Here is a 22,011-nt window from a genome sequence, read left to right on the forward strand (position 1 = left end):
TAGGTGCTGAATGGGATCTACTCGGATTTCAGCAAAACTTTATACTGATTCTCATAGGAGGCTTGCTATGAAACTGAGCAGCTTGGGGGGTGGGAGGAGGGAAGTCCTAAGATGGTAGCCTGGACTAGAATTTGGTTACCTGACAAAATAGGGTGGTAGTAAATTAAATTCATATAGACACTCTCTCTTTCTGGTACTGTGGTGCTCATGTGCTTATTCAGACACACACCTACCGCCCCCAGCTCTGCCCATCATGTGAAGTTCTTGTATTTTCTGCCAGTTTTTTCTCAGCATACAACAGATCTCACACTCTCTGCCCCCCCCCCCCCCAACCATTCCTACATTTTTTCATTAAACTCTATGCCTCCTCCCTCCCCACCCAACTCTCATTGGCTTTACTAACTGCCTCCAAAGCCGAAGCAAAGCTCATATGTTAGTATACAAATCCCTTCCCATAGTCTTGATCCTAGGACACAGAGGACCTATCTACTGCTACAATGCACTGGTTTCTTTAATTAATTAATGTATTTAATTAGTTTAAATATTTATATTCCACCTACAACTAAGCGGATTACAATAAAAACATATTACAAAGGACAGAATAAATTCAAATTACAATGTACAAAAGTTGACATATTAACCCCATGCCTGAACACACACGTCTTCCAACAATTTGTGAAAAAAGTCATACTGCTGCACAATCTTAAAACCCCCCGTAGAGCATTCCAAATCTGCGGACCTGCAAGTGAAAAGACTGAATTCCAAGTAAGGGTATGTTTTACAGAATGCAATATACATTTAGAATATACAATCTTGTTTAGCTAAGTTTTTGAAAACAAGAATCAGTGATACAGATATACAAGCAAGGAAAAGTAATGCACCATTTGGAAGGAGAGACACAGATGAAGGAAACTATATTGCTTGTTAATAACAGAATATGTCCTGGTTCCCTGCACTTACTAACAGATGGAAAAATCCAGAACAGAATCTAGTTACAGATCAGCAGGGCCTGGCTTTGTCTCTTGGCAGAGGCAGTTGCAGCTCTTCTGTGGTTGATGCAGTCTTGTATTGCCTTCTACAGGTCCTTGGCAGAGGCAGTTGCTGCTCTTCTTCTGTGTTTCAATTGTGTCTGTAAGGGCAGGAATTCTCATGCTATTTTCCAGGGCCACTTGGCAAGAGCAGCTGAAGTTCTCCTGAGTCTCATGTGTAACTCCAGGGGCAGGTATCCTCATGTTGCTTTCCATAGGCCTTTGGCAGCTGCAGCTACTGCTTTTCTTTGGTTCATGCATATCTTCAGGGGAAGGAATCCTCATTCCTTCTGCATGCTTTTGATTGGGGCAGCTACTGCTGATCAGTGTATCTGCGGGAGCAGGGACCCCTGTAGTACTGTCTTCCACAGAAGACTTCCTAGACACTTTATTCTGTAATGGGAAAAAATAAAAGATCATACTTTGCCTACTCAACTGTTCTCTTGGTCCCTCTAGAGTTCCTCTCTCATATCCCAAGACAAGGGTCTCAGCAGGAAGAGCAAACTGCTAATAAAGCAGTCCTATTTGCACTGATTCCTTGGTAGTATTTTTACAGAAGTGCTTACAAAAATCACTTACCAGAGAGTGCACCATTTCTCTGTGGGACCATAAAGTGTGACCCAGCCCTCACACTAAGCTCCTCCTTTCCCAGCATGACTCAAATCAGCTACGAAAGAGCAGCACTCAATTTCAGCTCATCCTATCCCAAGCACACAGAGACAGCATTTAACTCCTATCCTCAGTAAGTACATACAGTCACTGCCTGTCTCAGCTCCTCCAGTCCCCAGCATGGATGTAACCAGACACAGGAAAAAGAGAATCAATCACTCACTCACTCACAGATTTTCCTATCCCCACTAGCAAATGCATGGATGTATGCAGCCACAGACACAGCACAATCTCAATTCTTCCTAGCCCCAGCACAGATCTACCCAGTTACAAAAAAACACAGCTATGCCTGTCACAACTACCTGCTTCTAACACTAGATGGCACTATCAGTATGTGATTAAAAAAAAAAAAATGTTCAAATGCCAAGTACAAAGTGCAGCAGCGCCTCAAGATTTCACGCTAATAGTATGGGAGGAGGCAAACAATCTGGATCTGAACTGCACACCAAAAAGCATTTAATCTGACTTATCTTCAGAGGCAGAAGCATACTCTTTGGTTCTTCGCAGTTTCCTACTTACTTACATGTGTGGTCTTGTAAGCACTCCGTGGGGGGCGATGACTCTCATGGTTCACAGTCCATGGTCCTAGTGACTGTGCGGCATAGAAATCCATGGGATATACCAGCTGCCATTCAATTTCCTTCAGAGCCACAGCAGCCTGAAATCAATCCAGCCTTTCTTCAGGAACATGGAAATCAGCACCAAATTCCTCCCCCTCATAAACACAGAAATCAGTATCATATGCCCACCCTTCCAAAATGTAGACAAAATAACTGAACTCCCTTCCTTGAACTGGCACTAACCAGATTTTAAGAACATGGGGCTCAGCACCTACAGGACCACCAGTATCTCAGAGGAAGTGCAGGCAATGGTTGTGAGGGAAGAACATAGCTCCTACTGTCAGGGTTTCCCACAGGGAGCATTGTAGGGAATGATGCACAAGTGTTGGGTGTGAAAGGAGCTCATAATTCATGCAGTCCCAGTCTCTCTCAGTAGGAGGTGTGGAAAAGAATGGAACAAGAGGTGGTGGGTGGGGATGGGGGAGCCACAGTTAATCTTTCTCAATAGGAGGTGATGTAGGGAATGGTACCAAAAGTAGTGACTATGGGGGAGCTTCACAGCTCCTGCAGCCCTAACTTCTCTCAGTAGGTGCCTGGGGAGCTAAGAGCATGCAATTTTAATGGAAACATAAAAAGGATAGATGGCAAAAACAAAGCAAACTTCAATTACCCAGTCAATGAAGGAACAATGAATGTACATTCTAGTATGTTTCTCCTAGAGCCCGACTGAACCCAGGATCTTCGGTTTCTGCCAAAACCAGGTCTGTGACCAAAATTGGCTGCTCAGTTGCTGCTGAAACCAAAACGAGTCCCTCCCCCAATCCTGACCAAAAACGTCTCCTCCTGAGCTAAGCCCCCTGTGGCGGTCTCCCTCTCTCTCTCCAACCCCTCCTCACAATCATTCCCGCATCCCACCTATGGGCCCTCCCCAGGCTTCCCTTAGGAAGGCCTGGTGGTCTAGTGGCATTTTCAGAGGTAGCAACAAACCCCGATCGTTCCTGCCCCGTGCCGCTGACCCATCACAATGGCTGCCAAGACTGCTGCGGGAGGTCCCGGCAGCCATCATTGCGATGGAGGAGCACGGGGCAGGAACAAACGAGGTTCATTCCTACCGCTGAAGTTGCCACTAGACCTTCCTAAGGTAGGCTCTGGAAGGGTCTATGGCTGGAATGGGGGGAGACAAAGGAGTAAGTTGTTGGTTTCAGCTGAAAACGCACAGGCATTTTTGGCCAAAACTTGAGCCTGTACTTTGGTCCGGTTTCTGTGCCAAATCCGAAATTTGGTCGGCCTCTACTTCTCCCCTTATATCATCACACACACTCACAGACTGGCCTTACCTCATAAGGAGTAAGTAGTGGCTTTGAGAATGCTGTTCCCCAGTCTATGGAGAGCCTTGGACAAGCCACCTGTACCCACCTAAAGAAGATAGATAATTAATCACTTGTTTAGTAGGAATTTTCTTCATATACCACAGCTCTGATATTGTGATTCACTCTTGTCCTGCAGCACCTCCTTTTTCTCTCTAGAAATTAACTCTTCTATTTCATATTGTTTTGTAATGTTGGTTAAGCTAATTACCGCAAAAGGTGTGTGTGGGGGGGGGGGGGGGGGGGGGGGGGGAGTGGGGTATCAAATTATCAGACTCTGGTTTGATATTGCCAGAGAAACAGAAACAGCTCTACAATTTCTTCGTTTTCCTTACGGATCATGTGTGCTTGTCACATGCTTTCTTGAAATCAATGCCCTTGTCTAGACTATCTTAACTGGGAGGCTGTTCCATGCATCCATCCCTCTTTTCTTAAAGAAACATTCCCTTAAGTTACTCCTGCTTTGTGTCCTAAAGCACATGATCCCTTGACTGAGAGGCCTGCTGTTTATATATTGGAGGTATTTGAATATCTTTTTCATACAATGGCTATAGAAAGTTTATATCCCCTTGTGTTGATACAAATGTTCAGACTTGCAAGCATTAAAATGAGCTGCTTTTTTCCTCCATTCATCAACACACATGCCACACCTTCCAGGGGAAAGCAGTTTTATTGGGGAACAGAGCATATACCCCCTTAAAAAAACAAAACAAATGCAACAACTGGAAAAGTTCTTCCCCTAGGCATCCCCAAGTCAAAAAACTTTGTAGAAGTACCACTAGCAGCTGTGAATCTTAGGTCTTTGTCGACTTTACACACTTAAATTTGCAAATATAAGGCCATTCTACTTCATAAAACTATTCAAGCTGTGTCAAGTTGCTGGGGGAGCACCGATGGACAGCGATCTTCAAGTCATGCCACAGACTTTCCATTGGACAGATTGGGCTCTGCCTGCATCACTCAAGGATATTTAACTTTATATTCCTTAGCTGCTCCTCTGTAGTTTTGGTTGTGTGCTTTGAATCATTGTCATGATGAAAAGTAACTTCCATCCCAGTTTTTTGTAGATGGACTTTTCTGAATTGTTATCCATTTAGTGTCTCTTCTATCCTGACAAATGTCCCAGTCCCTGCTAATAAAAAGCTATTTGTGTTTCTACCAGGTACTTCTAGCCGGTGGTGGGAGACGGGACTGGTGGTTGGGAGGCGGGGATAGTGCTGGGCAGACTTATACGGTCTGTGCCAGAGCCGGTGGTGGGAGGCAGGGCTAGTGCTGGGCAGACTTATACGGTCTGTGCCAGAGCCGGTGGTGGGAGGCAGGGCTAGTGCTGGGCAGACTTATACGGTCTGTGCCAGAGCCGGTGGCGGGAGGCGGGGCTGGTGGTTGGGAGGTGGGGATAGTGCTGGGCAGACTTATACGGTCTGTGCCCTGAAGAGCACAGGTACAAATAAAAGTAGGGTATACACAAAAAGTAGCACATATGAGTTATCTTGTTGGGCAGACTGGATGGACCGTGCAGGTCTTTTTCTACCGTCATCTACTATGTTACTATGTTACTAGGTACTTCTGACCTGGCTTGGCCACTGTTGGAAACAGGATACTGGGCTAGATAGACCATTGGTCTGACCCAGTATGGTTATTCTTATGTTCTTATATACATGCTACACACAGGGATGGTGTCAAACAGAATGCTTTGCATTTAGATTTAAAAAGTTATACTTTAATTCTGTCAGACTACAGTATCTCTGGAGGGTTCCTTTGCATAATTCAAATGAGATTTAAGGTGGGTTTTCTTGACTAATGGCTTCCTTCTTGCCACCTTCCCTTACAGACCACCTTCTCACACAGGTCAGATTTGTGGAATATTTGGGATATAAACCCAGGCACACCAAAGTTCTTGCGCTCCTTCCCCTAAGAGCTAACCACCATCACCATCTACTCTCCTCACCCTGAGTACCCCATTTATAAATGACATACGTGACTAAGCTGGCAGATTCAACAAAGATCACAGCTTTATTTCTGGTTACAAAACATTCCACACATTTTTTGAGATCCAATGAGGCTGGCCTCTCTTTCTCCCCTTCCCAAAGCCTGGGATAGAACTGTGCACATGCTACATCCATCGCGATTGCCCCTGCTCCTTAGGGACTACAGATACTCGGCTAACCTCTCCCACACCCTCTTCTCTGCCTCATTCTCCGCCCCCCCCCCACCACCCAATGGAACCAAGGCACCTATACTCTAGGTCTACAGACTATCTGATATAAGCTTCCACTGGCAAGTTTCTCCCAGAGACTTTGCTCCCCCCCCCCCCCCCCCCCCCCCTTTTCACAAATCCTGTTTTCTTCCCCGTGACCAGCTTGGGTCATTGCCCCCTGCTGCTTGACAAAAACCACTTTTGACAACCTGATAATAAAACCATCAACCAACTATAACAAATCCAAAACTTCATAACATGCTGACAGGATGGGAACGCTCCCAATCCTGCCTGACTCCTCCCATACAGATCCTCCATCGCCCCCCCCCCCCGACTAGCCTGTCCGCCTCTTCTATTTTCGCATGCCATCTTGGCCACTGAATTCTGTAGCTATTTCAAAGTTGCCATTGGCCTCTTGATTGTCTCCCTGCTGAATCATCCAGTTTAGAATGACAACCTGATCTAGGCAGGGTCTTGGTGGTGCCCTACACTTTCCATTTTTTAAAAAATAATCATCTATCTTTATTATGGTCCAAGGGATATTCAACAGCTTTGTGATTCTTTTAGATCCATCCCCTGATTTGTGCCTCTTCACAAGTTTGTCCTGGGGTTTTTTTTTTTTTTTTTTGCCATTTCTTTAGTGTTTATAGTCAGATCTTTGTTTTCAAATGCACTGTCCAGCAGAGGGAGCCAAAAGGAACTGCTGAAGTTAGCCTACCATGTGAAGCAGTACAATTTAACACATTCAGCAACAATTCCCTTAATGTGCTTTTGAAGGTGATTAGTTACACTATTCAGGATTGTTACACATGTACAAGTGGGGTTTACACTTATACAACCAAGATATTTTCTATTTCATTTTTAAATAATTTATGGAATACATTATTCACTTGGCTATTTTGGGGGTAGGATGTGTAGATACACGGAACAACCACTGTAATGTGTTTTAATTCCAGTGAAAAGGCACTAAAAGGTGAGCATTTTGGAAGGGGCTGAGGCACACCCCAGAGGGAGGATTCCTGCTATGTCATTTTGACATCATGTTCTCTCTCGCCTAGAAATGCTGCCAACTTCCAGTGCCATCTATGTACAGCCTGGCCTAGACAAAATACTAGCCCCATCCTCACTGACATCAGGATAAGCTCAAGCTGAGGCCCATGCCAGAAGCACCATGCACTTCTGGGGGCATTGCTGCCTTTTCTGTTGGTGCAACAATGCAACCAAAGTTCCTCAGAGCAAACTTTGCCCAGAGATGCTACAATGCAGTTAATCCTCATTAGGGGTATGCATTTATGATTGTGGTCAATACTGACGTAGTTATGGGACGTGGACACTATGAACAACTTGCATGATGTGTATTGCCAGACTCATCACCTTCTGCCTTGTTTAGACCAATGCATTTGACAACTCTTCCATGATGACTATTAAGACTGTAGTCCAATTTGGTCTATTAAATGCTAGGTCTGTTAAGAACAAATCTCTTCTGGTTCACGATCTAATTACCTATGACAGATTGGATGTACTTTACATCACAGAGTGCTGATTGCTCAAATCGGACATCATTATTACAAGGCAATGCTCTTCTCTGCACTTTTCCTGGGACTGGTCATGTCAATCTTAGATAGAGGCTGAATTATGTTATTTGTCATAGCAATTTAGGTTTACTTAAGGACATTGTTGTTTTCAGCAATTCTGCTGATAGGCTGTTACTAACAAGAGAAATATTTTCATGGTGTATTATTTACTTCCTTCTCAGAGTATTAACTTCAGATTGTTCCTCCTTTTTAAAGTTTCCTACTTCTCTCCCTGTTGCATTAGACCAGCCTTGTCCAACTTCTTTCTATTGAGAGCCACATTTTATATTTTGTAACATTTGGAGGACCAAAACACACACCATTGTATTTGGTCGCATATTTTGTCAAATGGTGGTAAAATACGACAGTGTGTTGTCCCCTTCCCAGCCTTCATCCAGTTTCTCTCTCATATACTTCCCCCCCCCCCCTTTCACCTTGAGTCTTCAACCACTCTCTTTCACCTCATCTGGCTTTAGCTGCAGAAGAAGCAGTGGGATTCCTGCTTCTCCACCACAAACTTGAGCAATGTGGTGCCTGAAGTTTGGGTTAGTCTCGCGATTTAGACTTGAAACTGCAAGAACAATCTACACATCTAGTACCACATGGCTCAAACTTACAGAGAACCGAGTAATGGTGGGGGAAGCACGAATGCTGCTGTAAGAACTAAATCAACAATTGCCAAGCTTCCAAAGGCCAGAAAAAAAGCACTTGGTGGGCTGGATTCTGGCCCGCAGGTTGGACAAGCCTGCACTAGTCAATGCGTATTTGGGGATTTTAATATTCCATTTGACTCCTACTCTGCCATGTTTACATCATGTGACCAAGTGCTTTGATGTCCTTCACACCCTAGGATTTTCACAGATCTTAGCTGATCCTCCTCATAGGGCAGAACATGTACTAGCTATGCTCTACGTCTCTGACTTCTAATGGCAGTCCTTAGTCTTTAGGCCAGTAGAGACTGTATATGCGGACTTGCCCTGATACTAAGATAGTGAGACCTTATATTGATGTCCCAATTTTAGCGAAAGGCTGGGTTCCACAACTTATGAAGCTTCAAGCCCTTGATATTGAGGATGCGTTTGATTTTTGGAGGAGTGGCCTAGTGGTTAGTGTGGTGGACTTTGGTCCTGGGGGTTTGATTCCCACTGCAGGCACAGGCAGCTCCTTGTGACTCTGGGCAAGTCACTTAACCCTCCAATGCCCCAGGTACAAATAAGTACCTAAGCCGCATTGAGCCTGCCATGAGTGGGAAAGTGCGGGGTACAAATTAAAAAAAATAAATATATATTAGACCAAATTGCCCCTAAGAGAGAGAGATTGTTTTCAGATCAGGCCACACAATGACACTTTAGATGAATGGAGGACTGAGGTTGCTTGGCTTGAACTGAAGGCTGAGAGTCTAAAGTGTGCATGATCTTCGGATGACCTTGAATCTTACAATTTGAAAGTACAAAAGCTTATTTAAATAAGCCAGAAACAAATACTTTAAATCTAAAATTGACTCAGCTCTATTGGGCAATTAAAGGCTGTCTGCAACAAACATCTGACTCAAGGAAAGTATTCTGGTGGTCCTGGCTTGACGCTCTCTTTTTTTTACTACTTTTACTGCAAAGATCTCTACCATCCTGAAGAGGTTTGACAACCTATATTCAAATAATGCTTCATCAGTTGCTGGGCATTCCTGAACAATTTTTTTGATTGTCCCTGAATCAGATTGCTTCAATCTTGAAAGTCCTCAATCCTAGTAACTTGTAATCCAGGTTTACCCCTTGTAATCCATGCTTACCCCTTGTACTGCTTTAACTGGGTGAAGAACTTTCTCCTGCCTTAACTATCTTAGTGAACAGCTTTCTATCCTTGGGTATCATACCTCCCCCTTTAAAAATTGCAACTGCCATCTGTTAAAGGAGGAATCTTTAGACCTCTGTCCTACTGAACTGTTATCTAATTTCTGCTCTTCCAGATCTAGCTAAGGTATTTGAAAAAGCAGAACTGTACCAGCTTAATGAGTTGTTGAGCAAACTAAGTGCTGGATCCATTCCAATATGGATTTTGTAAATCTCACAACACGGATACTTTGCTGCTCTTCACTACTTACACTACAAGAAGACTAGATCACTGCTAATATTTTGTGATGGTTCTTCTTGGTATCTCAGCTGTTTTCGATACTCTTAACCACTCTATCCTCTTGCATCAGTTGAACTCTTGTTGGTATCTCTGGCATGATCCACTCATGGTTTTCTTCTTAGCTTACAGATCAGTATCAGCTGATTCACCTAGGTTCTTGTCTCTTTCCCTCCATACTACTGTGGTTCCGGAGAGATCTGCACTGTCTGCTTTGTTCTTTAATCTGTACTAAACTCCTGTCTATCAAGAGCTTTGGGATCTTGGTGTGCACTATTCTCTATATGCTGCCAATATTCAGTATTTTTCCTGTTCTAAACTGTGTAATTATCTCCAGAGTGTAACCTCTTGGATGGATGGCAATTGCTTATATCAAACTTATCAAAATCTGAAATTGTGACCAGTTGTTCATGATTGTCCAATTATACCTACTGTTTTGACTTGCCAATCACAATATCTCTATTTCCAAGCAAATTCATTGTCTAGGGTTCATTTTAGATTCCCAACTCTTAATGAAAGCTCAGCTCAAAACAGCGGTGCACTCTTTCTTTTTCAGGCTTAGTCTACGTGACTGTTTGCTTCACTGCAATTTTGTTGGTTACCTGTTCTCTGAAAGTCCTTAAAGCATTCGTTACAGCCCTCATTCTAAAAGTTAAATAAGGTGCATCCCAAACTGAAGTCCCTTCATATGAGCTATCCAGTCCAAGCTGGAGGCATCTCTTGTTGGAACAATTTGATAAGGAGGAATTTGAAAAGGTAGTTTCTTAACCAGCCTGGAATAACAAAGCCCTCATATGGTTTGATTCTACTGGAAATTCAGGTACCATTGGGTCTGTTTCATGTGAATACACATTATGTGAATGGCACAAGTTGGTGGTACCTTGTGACATTTTTAATATATGCCACGCTGACATCTGTTAACTGACTTCTGTTTAGTAGAGTTGAACGGATGGACTTAGATTAGGCTATGAACCCTAGCAACTCCAACAACCAAATGGGGTATACACATTTTTTTTTCCATTCGCATTTGATTGAGATGTGCTCTTGACTAGCCAACTGGTCAGCTAGGGAACACATGAACACCCAGTTTCTGCATAGATGCTGCAATGTTTCATAGATGTTTTGTAAATACATGTGATATGAAAGGTATTTGATGCCTCCTTTGACTTGGATGCATCTTATATGCACGCACACATCCTTGAAATTCAAGGAGTATAACTAACATCCTGTTTGGAAGAGAAGTTATGGTGGCCAGCAAATCACCTTGACTTTCTTTTTTTTTTTTTTTTTGGTGATATCAAGACCTCTAGTTCCAGGATACAAAAACGTCATCCAGTTTCTTGGGTATTGGGAAATAATTGGAAGAAAATTTCTACTCTCTCTTCTGCAGTGATACAAGTTCAATTGGTCTGGCCTGTAAAAAGAACGCTCTCCGTGATTACAATTTCCTGATGGGAAACAATAGGTTATTTCTTTGGAGGGAAATGTGACAGCATCTCTAAACATACACAATCTATAGTTCTTTTTTATAATCCAGAGAAGCCAAATGTCCAAGGTTATCAGGGGTATACAGTTTCCATAAAACCTCAGATTTCCTTCTCCCACAAAATGTTATTTCAGTATAGAGAATGGAACACTATGTGCACTGGATTCAGTTAAAAACCTATTCTTGGTTTTGCGTACCCTTTTGAGATTCTGCAGTTGGGACAGTGCAGGTTTGAGCTAACAGGGCCAAGTGGACTGAGGAAAATATGTCTTGGGAGTAAAAAAAAAAAAAAAATCCTTATTAGTCCACTACAATACTTAGGAATGGAGCATAATGTTCCTCTTGTAAAACTCCATCATCTGAATTGTAGCCTAGGGGCACCAAGGAATGAGTGTGGGACTTCTTGGCTCTTTTCAGGGTGGATTCAACCACCAAAGACCAGTGTAGTCGCAGATTTTGTGGAATCCTGGAACCTTCTGGACAAGGTACTCCGTGTCTCCCTTTTCACAGGAAACAAATGGTAGTGGAATTTCCCACATTTTATTCTGTATGTCTTCTAAGAACAGGGAGACAGGTATTGCTACCAGTTTTTTTTTTTTTAACGAGGTACTCATTTCTGAAGCAGCTTAGTAAACATACCCTGGGCTGACTCTTAACTTTTATATGTTATGGGATGGGCTATTCCATGCTCCTCTGGCTGGGGGGGGGGGGGGGGGGGAATCAAATGGGATGTCTCGACAGTGTGATTCCGTTAAGAAGAATCCGAAGACTCTTGTTTTGAAGGCAAATCCCAAGACTTCAGACTTATAGGAAGTATCAATGAGTTGCAGTATGGGAGGACACCCTCTGAGGATACGGCTGCATATTTGATGTCTCAAAGTGGAGCTTTGGGATGGATTGGTGATGTACCAGTGAAGATATTTCAGCTCCTTCTTGGAGAATCTCGTGAATTGAGGCTTCAAAGTTGGTGCCAAATCACTCACTGCTAATTGGCAGGTTTCAAGCTTTGTGTCCTCTGGCATCAAAGCTGCTGTTGAGGCACTTAGTACTGGCATTAGAATCCTGAGAGGTGGCCCAAAAATGCACAGACCTAGAAAGAGAGGTGGTATAAAGAAAACATGTCTGATGTCATCCCTGGACAGAAAAGACTTTGGCTAAGGGGGAACTCTCACACGCTTGTCTTCTAGGCTTTCCAGCACTAGCTTGAAAATGCTCCACATCTCTGCCATTAGATGGTGTTGCCAGTTTGTGTGGCTGATTCATCCTGCTTATCCTCAGAGAAAGCAGCCTGTGTTTGGGTTATATTAAAAACCTTATCATAACTGCCATATCATATCTCACTAAAGGAGCTCAGTAGTCTTGTGAAGAATGATTATCATGATACCCACTCATACGGCTTTGGACAATGCTGAACAAAGCCTGGAAATGGTTAGTATTTGGTGCTCTGGGCTGAGGTGGGAACAGGCAGCATCTCTGGCCCATATCCTAGGCTGGGAATACCGATGTAGTCTGCAATATACTGGATCCAGTTGGAGGGTTCCCTTGAGACCTTACTAAAACAGTCAGTATGATCTCCTACAATTCCTGTCTGCAGTTGCAAGAGAGAAAAAGCTGTGGGGAAGGCATCAGTTTCAGCCAGGCAGATTTAGGAATTAAAAAAAAAATAATACTGAAAGGATATCCTTTTTCTTTCTGCTCTGCTCTGTGTTGACAAAAGAATGTACACATTTTGGCTCTGACTGCAAAGATTATGTACAATCTGTTCAGAGTTCCTCTAGAGGCATTTAATACCTCCTTTGGTGCTCACTTTTAAGTGGATAATATGTACCAGCCTTTTATCCACTGCTGAGACACCAGTTTTCAGAGGCACTCCTCAAGGAACAGCCACAATCTCATCCTTGACCAGCAGAGGGAGCCACAGACAAACAATCCCCCAAACCCCGCTTCAGAAACATCCAGGCAGGCAGCTTCTCTCAGGTTTTCCCCAAGCTGACCTCAGGTCCTTAATTTCTCTCCATTTAGATTTAGCACACTCCAATACCGATTTTTGAATCTATGTAGGCTGAGGACACACTGCTGGGGATCAATAGAAGGAAACACTGCTTGTTCACCATCTCTGTATCTCTAATACAAAACAAAGACAAGAACTTGCAACGCAAGATGCAAATTTAGAAGCAGCTCATATCTCAGACACTAAACTTAGCTTGTTTATTATTATTATTAGCAGCAGCAGCTGTATAGCGCTACCAGACGCACGCAGAGCTGAACACTTGATACAAAGTTCCTGCTGCCTCATTTGTGTGCACAGCTCTGCATGGGGGATTGTGTCTGTGTTGGATAGAAGCTCTAGAACACTGCCTTTTGCACTCAAGGGAGCTTCAGGAACTATCTTCAAAACCAGTATCAGTGTTTCCACTATTGCTCGTCACTTGCACGAAATAGAGAGCCAGTTGTCAGTATTACCTTAAAGCCCATCACAGTCCTTCATGCCCCAAGAGGCTATCCACAGACCTGAATGCAATCAGTTCAGTTCTAAAATCCTAATATGTGGAACATTGCATTTTACATTACATTAATTACATATATACTGTAATTTCATTTTTTAATAAAAAAATAATGGAACATACAGATATGGAAGTTGTACTGTCTGTCAAATGACCATCAGGATTCCTGGTGTATTTTTTTTTCAATATTTTGTGTCCATTTTTTGTTCTTTATGAGCTTCTGAGGTGGCCCTTGGAACCTGGAAGTCCAGGAAGATAAAGCCTGCAGCTCTGACGCAGATCAGAAAACATCACTCACAAGGCCAGTAGTAAAAATTAAAAGCAGAGAGACAACCATCTCTGTCAGTCCAAGAACCCTAATGGAATTACTGTGATTTATCCCTGCAATAGACTCACCACAAAGCTCCCTGCTAAAGACTGCTCACAGCCCCCCTGGGGATCACTGCTGAGATTGGGGAGGGGAGCTACAGTGACACTCAGCTCCTGCTGCACACTAATAACGGAAAAATTCAATACAACTAAAAGGTTTAATATCTCAGCTGGGGCAGACAACAAAAGGCAAAGACACAAGAGGTTTCCACTATACTGTTTTTTTTTTTTTCATGTGTGTGTGCACACATCTGATACAAATTTGATAGAAGCACAACACACATACCCACACTGGTTATGTTAGTCAATCCAATTCTTGCCACAGAACCAACAACAGGATTGACTGTATGTGTAGAGATCTGTGTGTCCGCATGTGTGTGACAGAGGAGTGGTGGTGGCAGGATAGAGGCTCATGTGAATGCTGCTCTGTAAAAATAGTTTAGGGAAGTAGTACAGTGGTAGAATAAACTCCCATCCATGTTCATTAACATATAAAATGTATAATAAATCTTCCTGAAATGTAAACACCTGCATCACTTTTATTCTAGAGGAACAAGAAACAACTCCAGAGTCACAGTTACTACTGGAAGATCCGCCCTCTCCTCCTTCACTGTTGAAAGGCCCACCTCCCCCATGGGAACTAACATTACTAGAGTTATCCTCCATTCCCTGTGGCTCCTCTCTCAGAGCTGGGGGTATTGTAGGGCAGGTGTATTGCAGAGCTGTGTGTGTATATGGAAGCATGGTAATAGTACTAGAACAGCAGGGGAATGCTGCAGGGCAGGAGAGAGGTGCATTGACAGAGCTGTTTGTGACTCTTAGTTCTAGAATAGAAGGAGGTGCTGTAGGGCAGACATATGAAGTATGTGGGATCTCAATAACTAGGGTTGATGGGGCACGGCAGGAAATGAGGTGCTGCAGCATGAGAATCACAGTACTTGGATAGTTAGGGGTGCTGCAGAGAAGGACAAATTCAAATTCTACTCACACTTCCACTTGAGGGAATAGCTGGAGTTTGCTGGGGAAGATCTCAGACAGGAGGACTCTCACAAAAGAGCGGCCAAGGGCCTCCAGACGGGACTCCAGAAACTGCAAGAAGCAAGAGTTAACCTGTGAGTGTCTAGGGAAACTTTACCAAACCTGGAGATTTTAGCCTTCATGAACAGAGTCACCATCTGGCTACCAGGAAGGCTGTTTCATTTTAATACAGCAAGAGGTGATGGATCTTTCACATTTTCTCCCAAAAGTGGCCAGAGGTTTCTCTTTGAATCCTCTCCAGAGGAAACATAGCTTCCTTTGCTAGCCTGTTCTTTGATGGCTAGATTCCTCCTCCTTCCAGCATGAAACCCTGATCACCCCATATTCCTCCACTGGGGACCAAAGAATCTAGGCTTATTGTTATCTTTGGCGTATGTAGCTACCAATTATTGAAAACCCATTAGAAAACAATCAGTCACAGACTAGCATTGTTTATTTCAGTAGTAGCTCAAGGTGAGTTACATTCAGGTACACTGGGTATTTCTCTGTTCCTGGAGGTCTTACAATCTAATTTTGTACCTGAGGCAATAGAGAGTTAAGTGACTTGCCTAAGCAGCAGTGGGATTTGAACCGGCCACCTCTGGATGTCAAGACTGGTGCTCTAACCACTAGGCTACTTCTGCACTCATTGTCTCATTTAGCCCTTCCTTGAGTTTGATTCCATGATACGAGTCTAAAAAATGTGTCCCCATTTCATACTGCTACAAAATGAAAAGAGTAAAGAACTCTCATTGCTCACTTTAAGTCTTCTCTCTTTCACCCAGGAGTGAAGAGTTCCTTCTCCACCCAAATGCCCTTTTTGTAAATTTCTGTGGTGCAGGTCTAGTGGCCAAACTGTAGATAATGAAACATATAATTGGTTCAAAGATGCCATCCATGAACTTTCAAAACCTCACAAGTAAACATCTGAAAAAGGGACCTATGTGGTCGCAAGTGACCATGTAGTAAAACATTCTATTAGAGCCAACTTATTAGCTTGACACTGAATGTTACCAGTTAAAACAACAACTGAAAACTGCAATTCTCAATAGTGGTGTGTTTAATATGCACGAGGTTACTTACCTGTAACAGGGGTTCTCCATGGACAGCAGGATAAGTCAGTCACATGTAAGTGACATCATCCAAATGTGTCATGGATGGATTCACTCTCCCATAGCTCAGAAAGACCTTTGAAAAAGGTCCTGCTGTCCACAGAGAACCCTGTTACAGGTAAGTAATGCCATCTTCTCCATGGACATTGTAGGTGACTCCCCAGTTGACTGTAGAAAAGGGGTGTTGTGTAGATAAGTGTGCTCTCCCCTATACAGTCCATGAAGTCTGCTGTGGTAGGATGAAGCTGCATGGAGGCTGCAAGGTTTAAAACTAGATGGAGGCAGTGATGGAGGTGGTACGAACTCTGGAAGGAACCAGGCTTAGTACTAGGAAAAACAAAATCCTTACTGAGGAACTCTGAAGCCTCTACTGTGGGAGTTTGATCTGGAGGACAGCTCAGTCAGGAAAAAATGTCAGCCTGTTAGGAAGAGAAGCTACCTCACCAGGGAAAATGTCAACCTGTATTCTAAAAACGAGTTAGTAAGTGAGAGCAACTTGCTATAATTGTGGAGGGGCAATAGATATTGGCAGATCTCACCTATGAAAGGTGCAGGTAAAAAATGAAACCATTTTGTCCGGGGATGATGATTTTATAGGACTGAGTGTATGTAATATCCAGATTTTGAAGCTTATCCCCAGAGTTTGTAGAATACTGGTGGGCCTGAGTGAGGGTCTTAAGAAAATAGCAGGGCTGTAATTTGATTGCGGGAAGGGGTTAGGGTGTGCATCTTTAGGTGTTGCAATAGCCAGCACAGAATTGTGAAAAAATCTTTTTCTTTCTAAGTTAGGCTGTGGATGCATGATCCCTAGCCCTGTCTGGGAGAAGTGCATATGCAGGAGTGCTCTGGAGCATAACTGCTGTGTTGTTGCAAAAGATCACAAAAATGGTCAGTAGGTCCAGAACTCTTGCTTGTTCTCTGTCCATTACTCTAACCATTGGGCTACTGCTTGGCTTAAAATTACCAGGAGGGTTTTTAAATATATTTTTTTAGGTGTCACAGATATGGTAAAAGAAGAGAAGGGCAGCTTGTCATACAACAGGCTTGGCCTTCCTGTTTGCCAGGATTCTAGGTAAGACTTAGAGAATTGGTTCACTTCCTGAGAAGCAGTTCAAGGCGTATTCAGATAGGGTGGGAATCTCCCTCTTTCTGGAGAAGGATGGTGTATCCCAGTCTGATGGAGCCTGTGAGGCGTTGATATAGGAAACACTGCCTGCAAGAAGTCAGATGTGATTAGTCAGTAGCCCTCTGAGCACGTCTTTGATCAGGTCAGCATGGGTGGCGCTAAGGAAGATAGAGTACTCCTGGATTGGCATGAGTGATGACTGGCATCAGAAGTACAATGATGGTGAGCTGGGGTCAAAGCTGGTGTCCCATGCTCCAGTTATGCCGGTGGAGGAGGTGCACACTAGTAGTAATATCCAGGCCTACTGCTTGGTGTCAAGGTGAGCATCATATGATGGTGGAGAGCCCATTGTGGGTGGTGCTTGGGAGCGAAGCAAAAATAGAGAGTGGATTGCTAGGCTCAGAGGCTGAAACAGTGATGGTAGGAAAAGCGGGCCCTCCATCAATGCTGGCAAAAGGGAAGACTGGCACTGAGAACGTGGTCACAAGTGCAGAAGAACTGGTGAAAAGTTGAGAGCCAATGCAGGTCCAGCACGAGTTACTGATGCAGAGAGGAGATGCAGAAGGCAGAGCATGTCATCAGGTAAGTCAGACCAAAGTGAATACTCCCACATGATGGTAGTGGAGGAAGTGCAAAGCAGAGGGGACAGAGATGCTGGTTAAGAATGGATGCTTGTCTAGCTGGTAGCCTCCTGAAGATGACACAAGTCACCCTGTTTGCCAGTTGAGATCTAGGTAATTTTCTCCAAATGGTGGGCTCAGCAGTGGAGGGGAGCTCTCTACTGAGAATATGTACCGTTGACTCACTGAGGAGAACTAGGGACATGTTGGTGATACTCAGTGCCTGTGCTTGGGAGTTCCCGGTGGTAAACATAGCAGAGCAGAGCACTGGAGTGGGCTATCAAATGGCCCTAGGTCACATAGGAAGTCAGTATACCCGACTGCCTTGTAGTGGGCTTAGTGGGGACAAGATGGGGGGGGGGGGTAAGGCATGACCCCCAAGTGCACTGGATCCACGTGGAACCCCTGCAGGCTGTCCTGGTGGCACTTTGCAGATGGCCAGATGCAGCTGTTCTCTCTCTTGCATGAAAAGGAGAATTATAGTATAAAGGATATATCTTTATGGGGGAAAGCTAAAGTTAAATTGAAGAGCAGAGTGATCTGTCTGCCTGGCATGGCTGATAGAATACACTGAGGGAAGATAGTGGGCTGGCTCTTCGATGGGGACTGCTAGGAGCAGGTTTTTCTGATCTATGGGAAAGCGAGTCTGTCCATAGTGATGTTAGATGTCACCTATATGCGGATGACTCATCCTGCTGGTCCACAGAGAAAGCAACATTATCATCTCACTAATAACCTATTTTGCAAATGTGAATGAAACAATCCAGGGTTTAGTTACTAGACTCCAACAAGGATTATTCCCACACCGCTCCTGATCTCCAGCTGCAGTGGACTCTAATGATGTTTTACTGCTCAGTGACAATCCGTTCTGGTAAGTAGCTTTTACCTCATTGCCTGCAGGGATTAAAAGAGAAAGGAACAGTAAGGAAAGACAACAGTGAAGAGAGAGTAGGGTTAAGGATGTCTTGGTGGGTTTTCTTCAATGGAGGCTGTTTGTTGGTAACACCATAAAACTGGACAATCTAAGGTCCAGTTTTCTGTCAACTACTGGCTCCCACAGCAGCTCCCTGTGACTCTGGGCAAGTCACTTAACCTCCCATTGCCCCAGGTACAAATAAGTACTTGCATATACTATGTAAACCGCTTTGAACGTAGTTGCAAAAACCACAGAAAGGCGGTATATCAAGTCCCATTCCCTTTCTTCAGAAAGTCATGGACTCCCTTCTCCCCTTAGGCAGATCCAATGCAGTAGGCTTGGGTTAGAGCTATGCACTGACACTTAGTGCATAACTTCCAAATGCAAGCCTAATACAAAATTTTAGCTCTACAATGCTATAAGCAAGCAGAATACAAATCATCAATACATTAACTCTACACTGTAAGAAAAAGAAAAAAAAATCACCAAACAGTGGTGATATGCAGTTGTTTGCTTCATCAGGGTACAAATGTCTTCCTTCTTCTTAAGTGCATTCTGAGTGAGGATTGGCTCATGTACCAACAGGAAAGACGACATTAAGACAGCCTTCCAGATTCTACATTCTCTTCCTCCCTCAACCCCCAAATTATCTCTAGTGGACCCCTCTCTCTTCCCATGGTTCCCCCCCCCAGACCAGAGCCCCCTTCCTTAACACTCCCAAGAAATTCCTGGGTGTCTAGTAGACCCTACTCGCCTTCTGTGGCCCCTTGTACCCATCCATCTTCCACTTCCTGCCCCGCTAATGTCCCTTGTGGTTTAGTGGGTCTCTCCGTGCACCTTTAAGATGGGAAGCAGAAGTGATGTCCACTCACTCCTGCCTCTGCGCTACCATCTGAAACAATGACCCCACAATCTGCATCTTACTACTACTACAAATCATTTCTATAGCGCTACCAGTCGTACGCAGTGCTTCACAATTGAACATGAAGAAAAGACAGTCCCTGCTCAAAAGAGCTTACAATCTAAATCAGGGCAGACAGACAGGACAAATAAGGGATAAGGGTAGGACAGACAGATAGGACACATAGGGAAAAGGGACTATTGAAGAGAGGAAGACAAGATAAGGTTACGAGCAGGTGACAAGTTAGAAATTAAAAGCAGCATCAAATAGGTAGTCCTTTAGCCCGGATTTGAAGGCGGCCAGGGATGGGGCTTGACGTAATGGCTCAGGAAGTCTTGGGATGAACTGTACGGAGTCAGTCCACTAAACAAAGGAATTCGCCTATTTGACAGAAAGCAACATGCAGGTCAGGTGCCACCAATTTTCAAGATGGTGGCACAGAGCAAGGAGCATCACTCTTCCCTTCCATCCTAAAAATGCATAAGTAAAGGGAGAGCAGGGTCCCAGGAGAGGGACCCATAAGACTACCAGAATCACTTGTGGAGGCTAAGGTGGAGGTACAGTAGTGCCATTGCGGCACTTCATCTCTGATCACTATCTGCTTCTGTACTGCATCCCGATATCAGCATTGAACTAACAAAGATCCAGTGCTTAGATTTCAATGCAATTTTTTAACATTGGGTCCTCCAGCCTCTTGTGTGTGCGGGGGACAAGTAAGAACATTGGGGAGGAATAGGTAATGCCGTTTTGCATGCTAACTGGGGTCAGAGCCAGAGAGCTCATTGTTTCATGTGCTTGCTGGCTCTGATCATGAGGCAGAAGCAAATGCAGGCACTAATAGCCTCTAGGGCCCACGTTTGCTTCTGATCAGGGCCATTGAGCTCAAAGGCCCACCACCGCACTAGCAATGACAGCAGCTTTAAAGCACTGTTCTCTCTGCTACTATCTTGTTGGCCATGCTGACACTGAGCTGCAACCTCCAACCTCGAGATCTGTTTTCCTAGACTCCTAATGGTACAGCCGACTCTGACTGACATAGCATAGGAGACAGAGATGGGGAGGGAAAGAATGAGAGGGAACAATATAGAATGGCAGGAGTAAGGGAGAAATAAGATGTTTAAGTAACATAGTAGATGACGGCAGATAAAGACCTGTACAGTCTATCCAGCCTGCCCAACAAGATAAACTCACTGTATGTGATATAATGTATACCTGACCTTGATTTGTCCTTGCCATTTTAGGGCACAGACCGTAGAAGTCTGCCCAGCACTGGATTTGCTTCCCAATTACTGATGTTGCCACCCAATCTCTGCTAAGCTTCTGTGGATCCATTCCTTCTAAACAGGATTCCTTTGTATTTATCCCATGCAGTTTTGAATTCCATTACCGTTTTTATCTCCACCACCTCCCATGGGAGGGCATTCCAAGTATCTACCTCCCTCTCCATAAAAAATACTTTCTGACATTATTCCTGAGTGTGCCCCCTTTCAACCTCAAATCATGTCCTCTAAGTTCAACCGCCTTCCCATCTCTGAAAAAGGTCTGCTTGCGGATTAATACCTTTCAAATATCTGAATCATATCACCCCTGTTTCTCTTTTCCTCTATGATACATTCCATGGTCCTCAGCCACATCAATTACTGCAGTGAATTTACGCTGGTTGTACACACTATATTCTGAAGAAGCTTCAGACGGTTCAAAACACCGCAGCCAGACTATTCTTTGAAAAATCTCGTTTCGACAGTGCGCAGCCTCTCCGTGAGAATCTTCACTGGCTTCCCATTAAAGACCGTATTGATTTCAAGATCTGCACCTTAACTCATAAGATCATTTACGGAGAAGCACCAGTTTACATGTGTGATTTGCTTGATTTACGTCCTAGAAATTCATTGGCGTCATCTTGAACTTATCTTAATCTGCACTATCCTTCTTGCAGGAATCTAAAATACAAGACGATCTACGCTTCTTCCTTTTCGTTCATCAGCCCACGAACCTGGAGTACTTTGCCGAGACTCCTGAAAGAGACTCCTGATCATCAAACATTAAAAAAATTACTAAAAACTTATTTGTTTAGTAAAGCCTACCCCGAAGTCCACAATGCTCGTTAAACCCCTTTTTTTCCCGTTTTGTTTGTTTTCCTGCTTTTTCCCTTCTGTCTGCTTCCCTTTTGTTGCTCCTGTATTCCCATCCGTATTCTCTTTTTCCGCTGCTTCTGTGCTTTTATTTGTCACTTTTTTCTGGAACAATTTTATCCTGTTGTATTATGTAATTTTCTAGTAACTTTGTTAGCCACATTGAGCCCGCATAAGCTGGGAAAATGTGGGATACAAGTGAACCAAAATAAATAAATATAGGTGTTCAGGTCAGTAAGTCTCTCCTTGTATGTCTTGCAATGCAAATCCCATACCATTTTGTAGCATTTCTTTACATCCTTAGCAGGA

The 22,011-nt window shown here is 43.8% G+C and overlaps 1 protein-coding gene across 3 annotated transcripts in view; it reads right to left on the reverse strand.

Annotated features, from left to right (window-relative positions):
- Positions 1-379: 379 nt before the first annotated feature.
- The window catches only part of DPH1 (diphthamide biosynthesis 1), a 193,694-nt gene continuing 172,062 nt past the window's right edge, over positions 380-22,011 (reverse strand). For 2 of the 3 annotated variants that reach the window (XM_030185759.1, XM_030185760.1), the window contains 4 exons: positions 14,867-14,967; positions 3,595-3,673; positions 2,221-2,355; positions 380-1,421 (listed from right to left, as the gene is read on the reverse strand). In XM_030185759.1, coding sequence (XP_030041619.1) covers positions 993-1,421; positions 2,221-2,355; positions 3,595-3,673; positions 14,867-14,967 — 744 coding nt within the window. In that variant the 3' untranslated portion in view covers positions 380-992. Of the gene's footprint in view, positions 1,422-2,216; positions 2,356-3,594; positions 3,674-14,866; positions 14,968-22,011 lie in introns of all 3 variants that reach the window. The other variant, XM_030185761.1, reaches the window with a different exon arrangement.

The sequence above is a fragment of the Microcaecilia unicolor genome, chromosome 13, assembly GCF_901765095.1.
Source record: "Microcaecilia unicolor chromosome 13, aMicUni1.1, whole genome shotgun sequence".
Taxonomy (NCBI): Eukaryota; Metazoa; Chordata; class Amphibia; order Gymnophiona; family Siphonopidae; genus Microcaecilia; species Microcaecilia unicolor.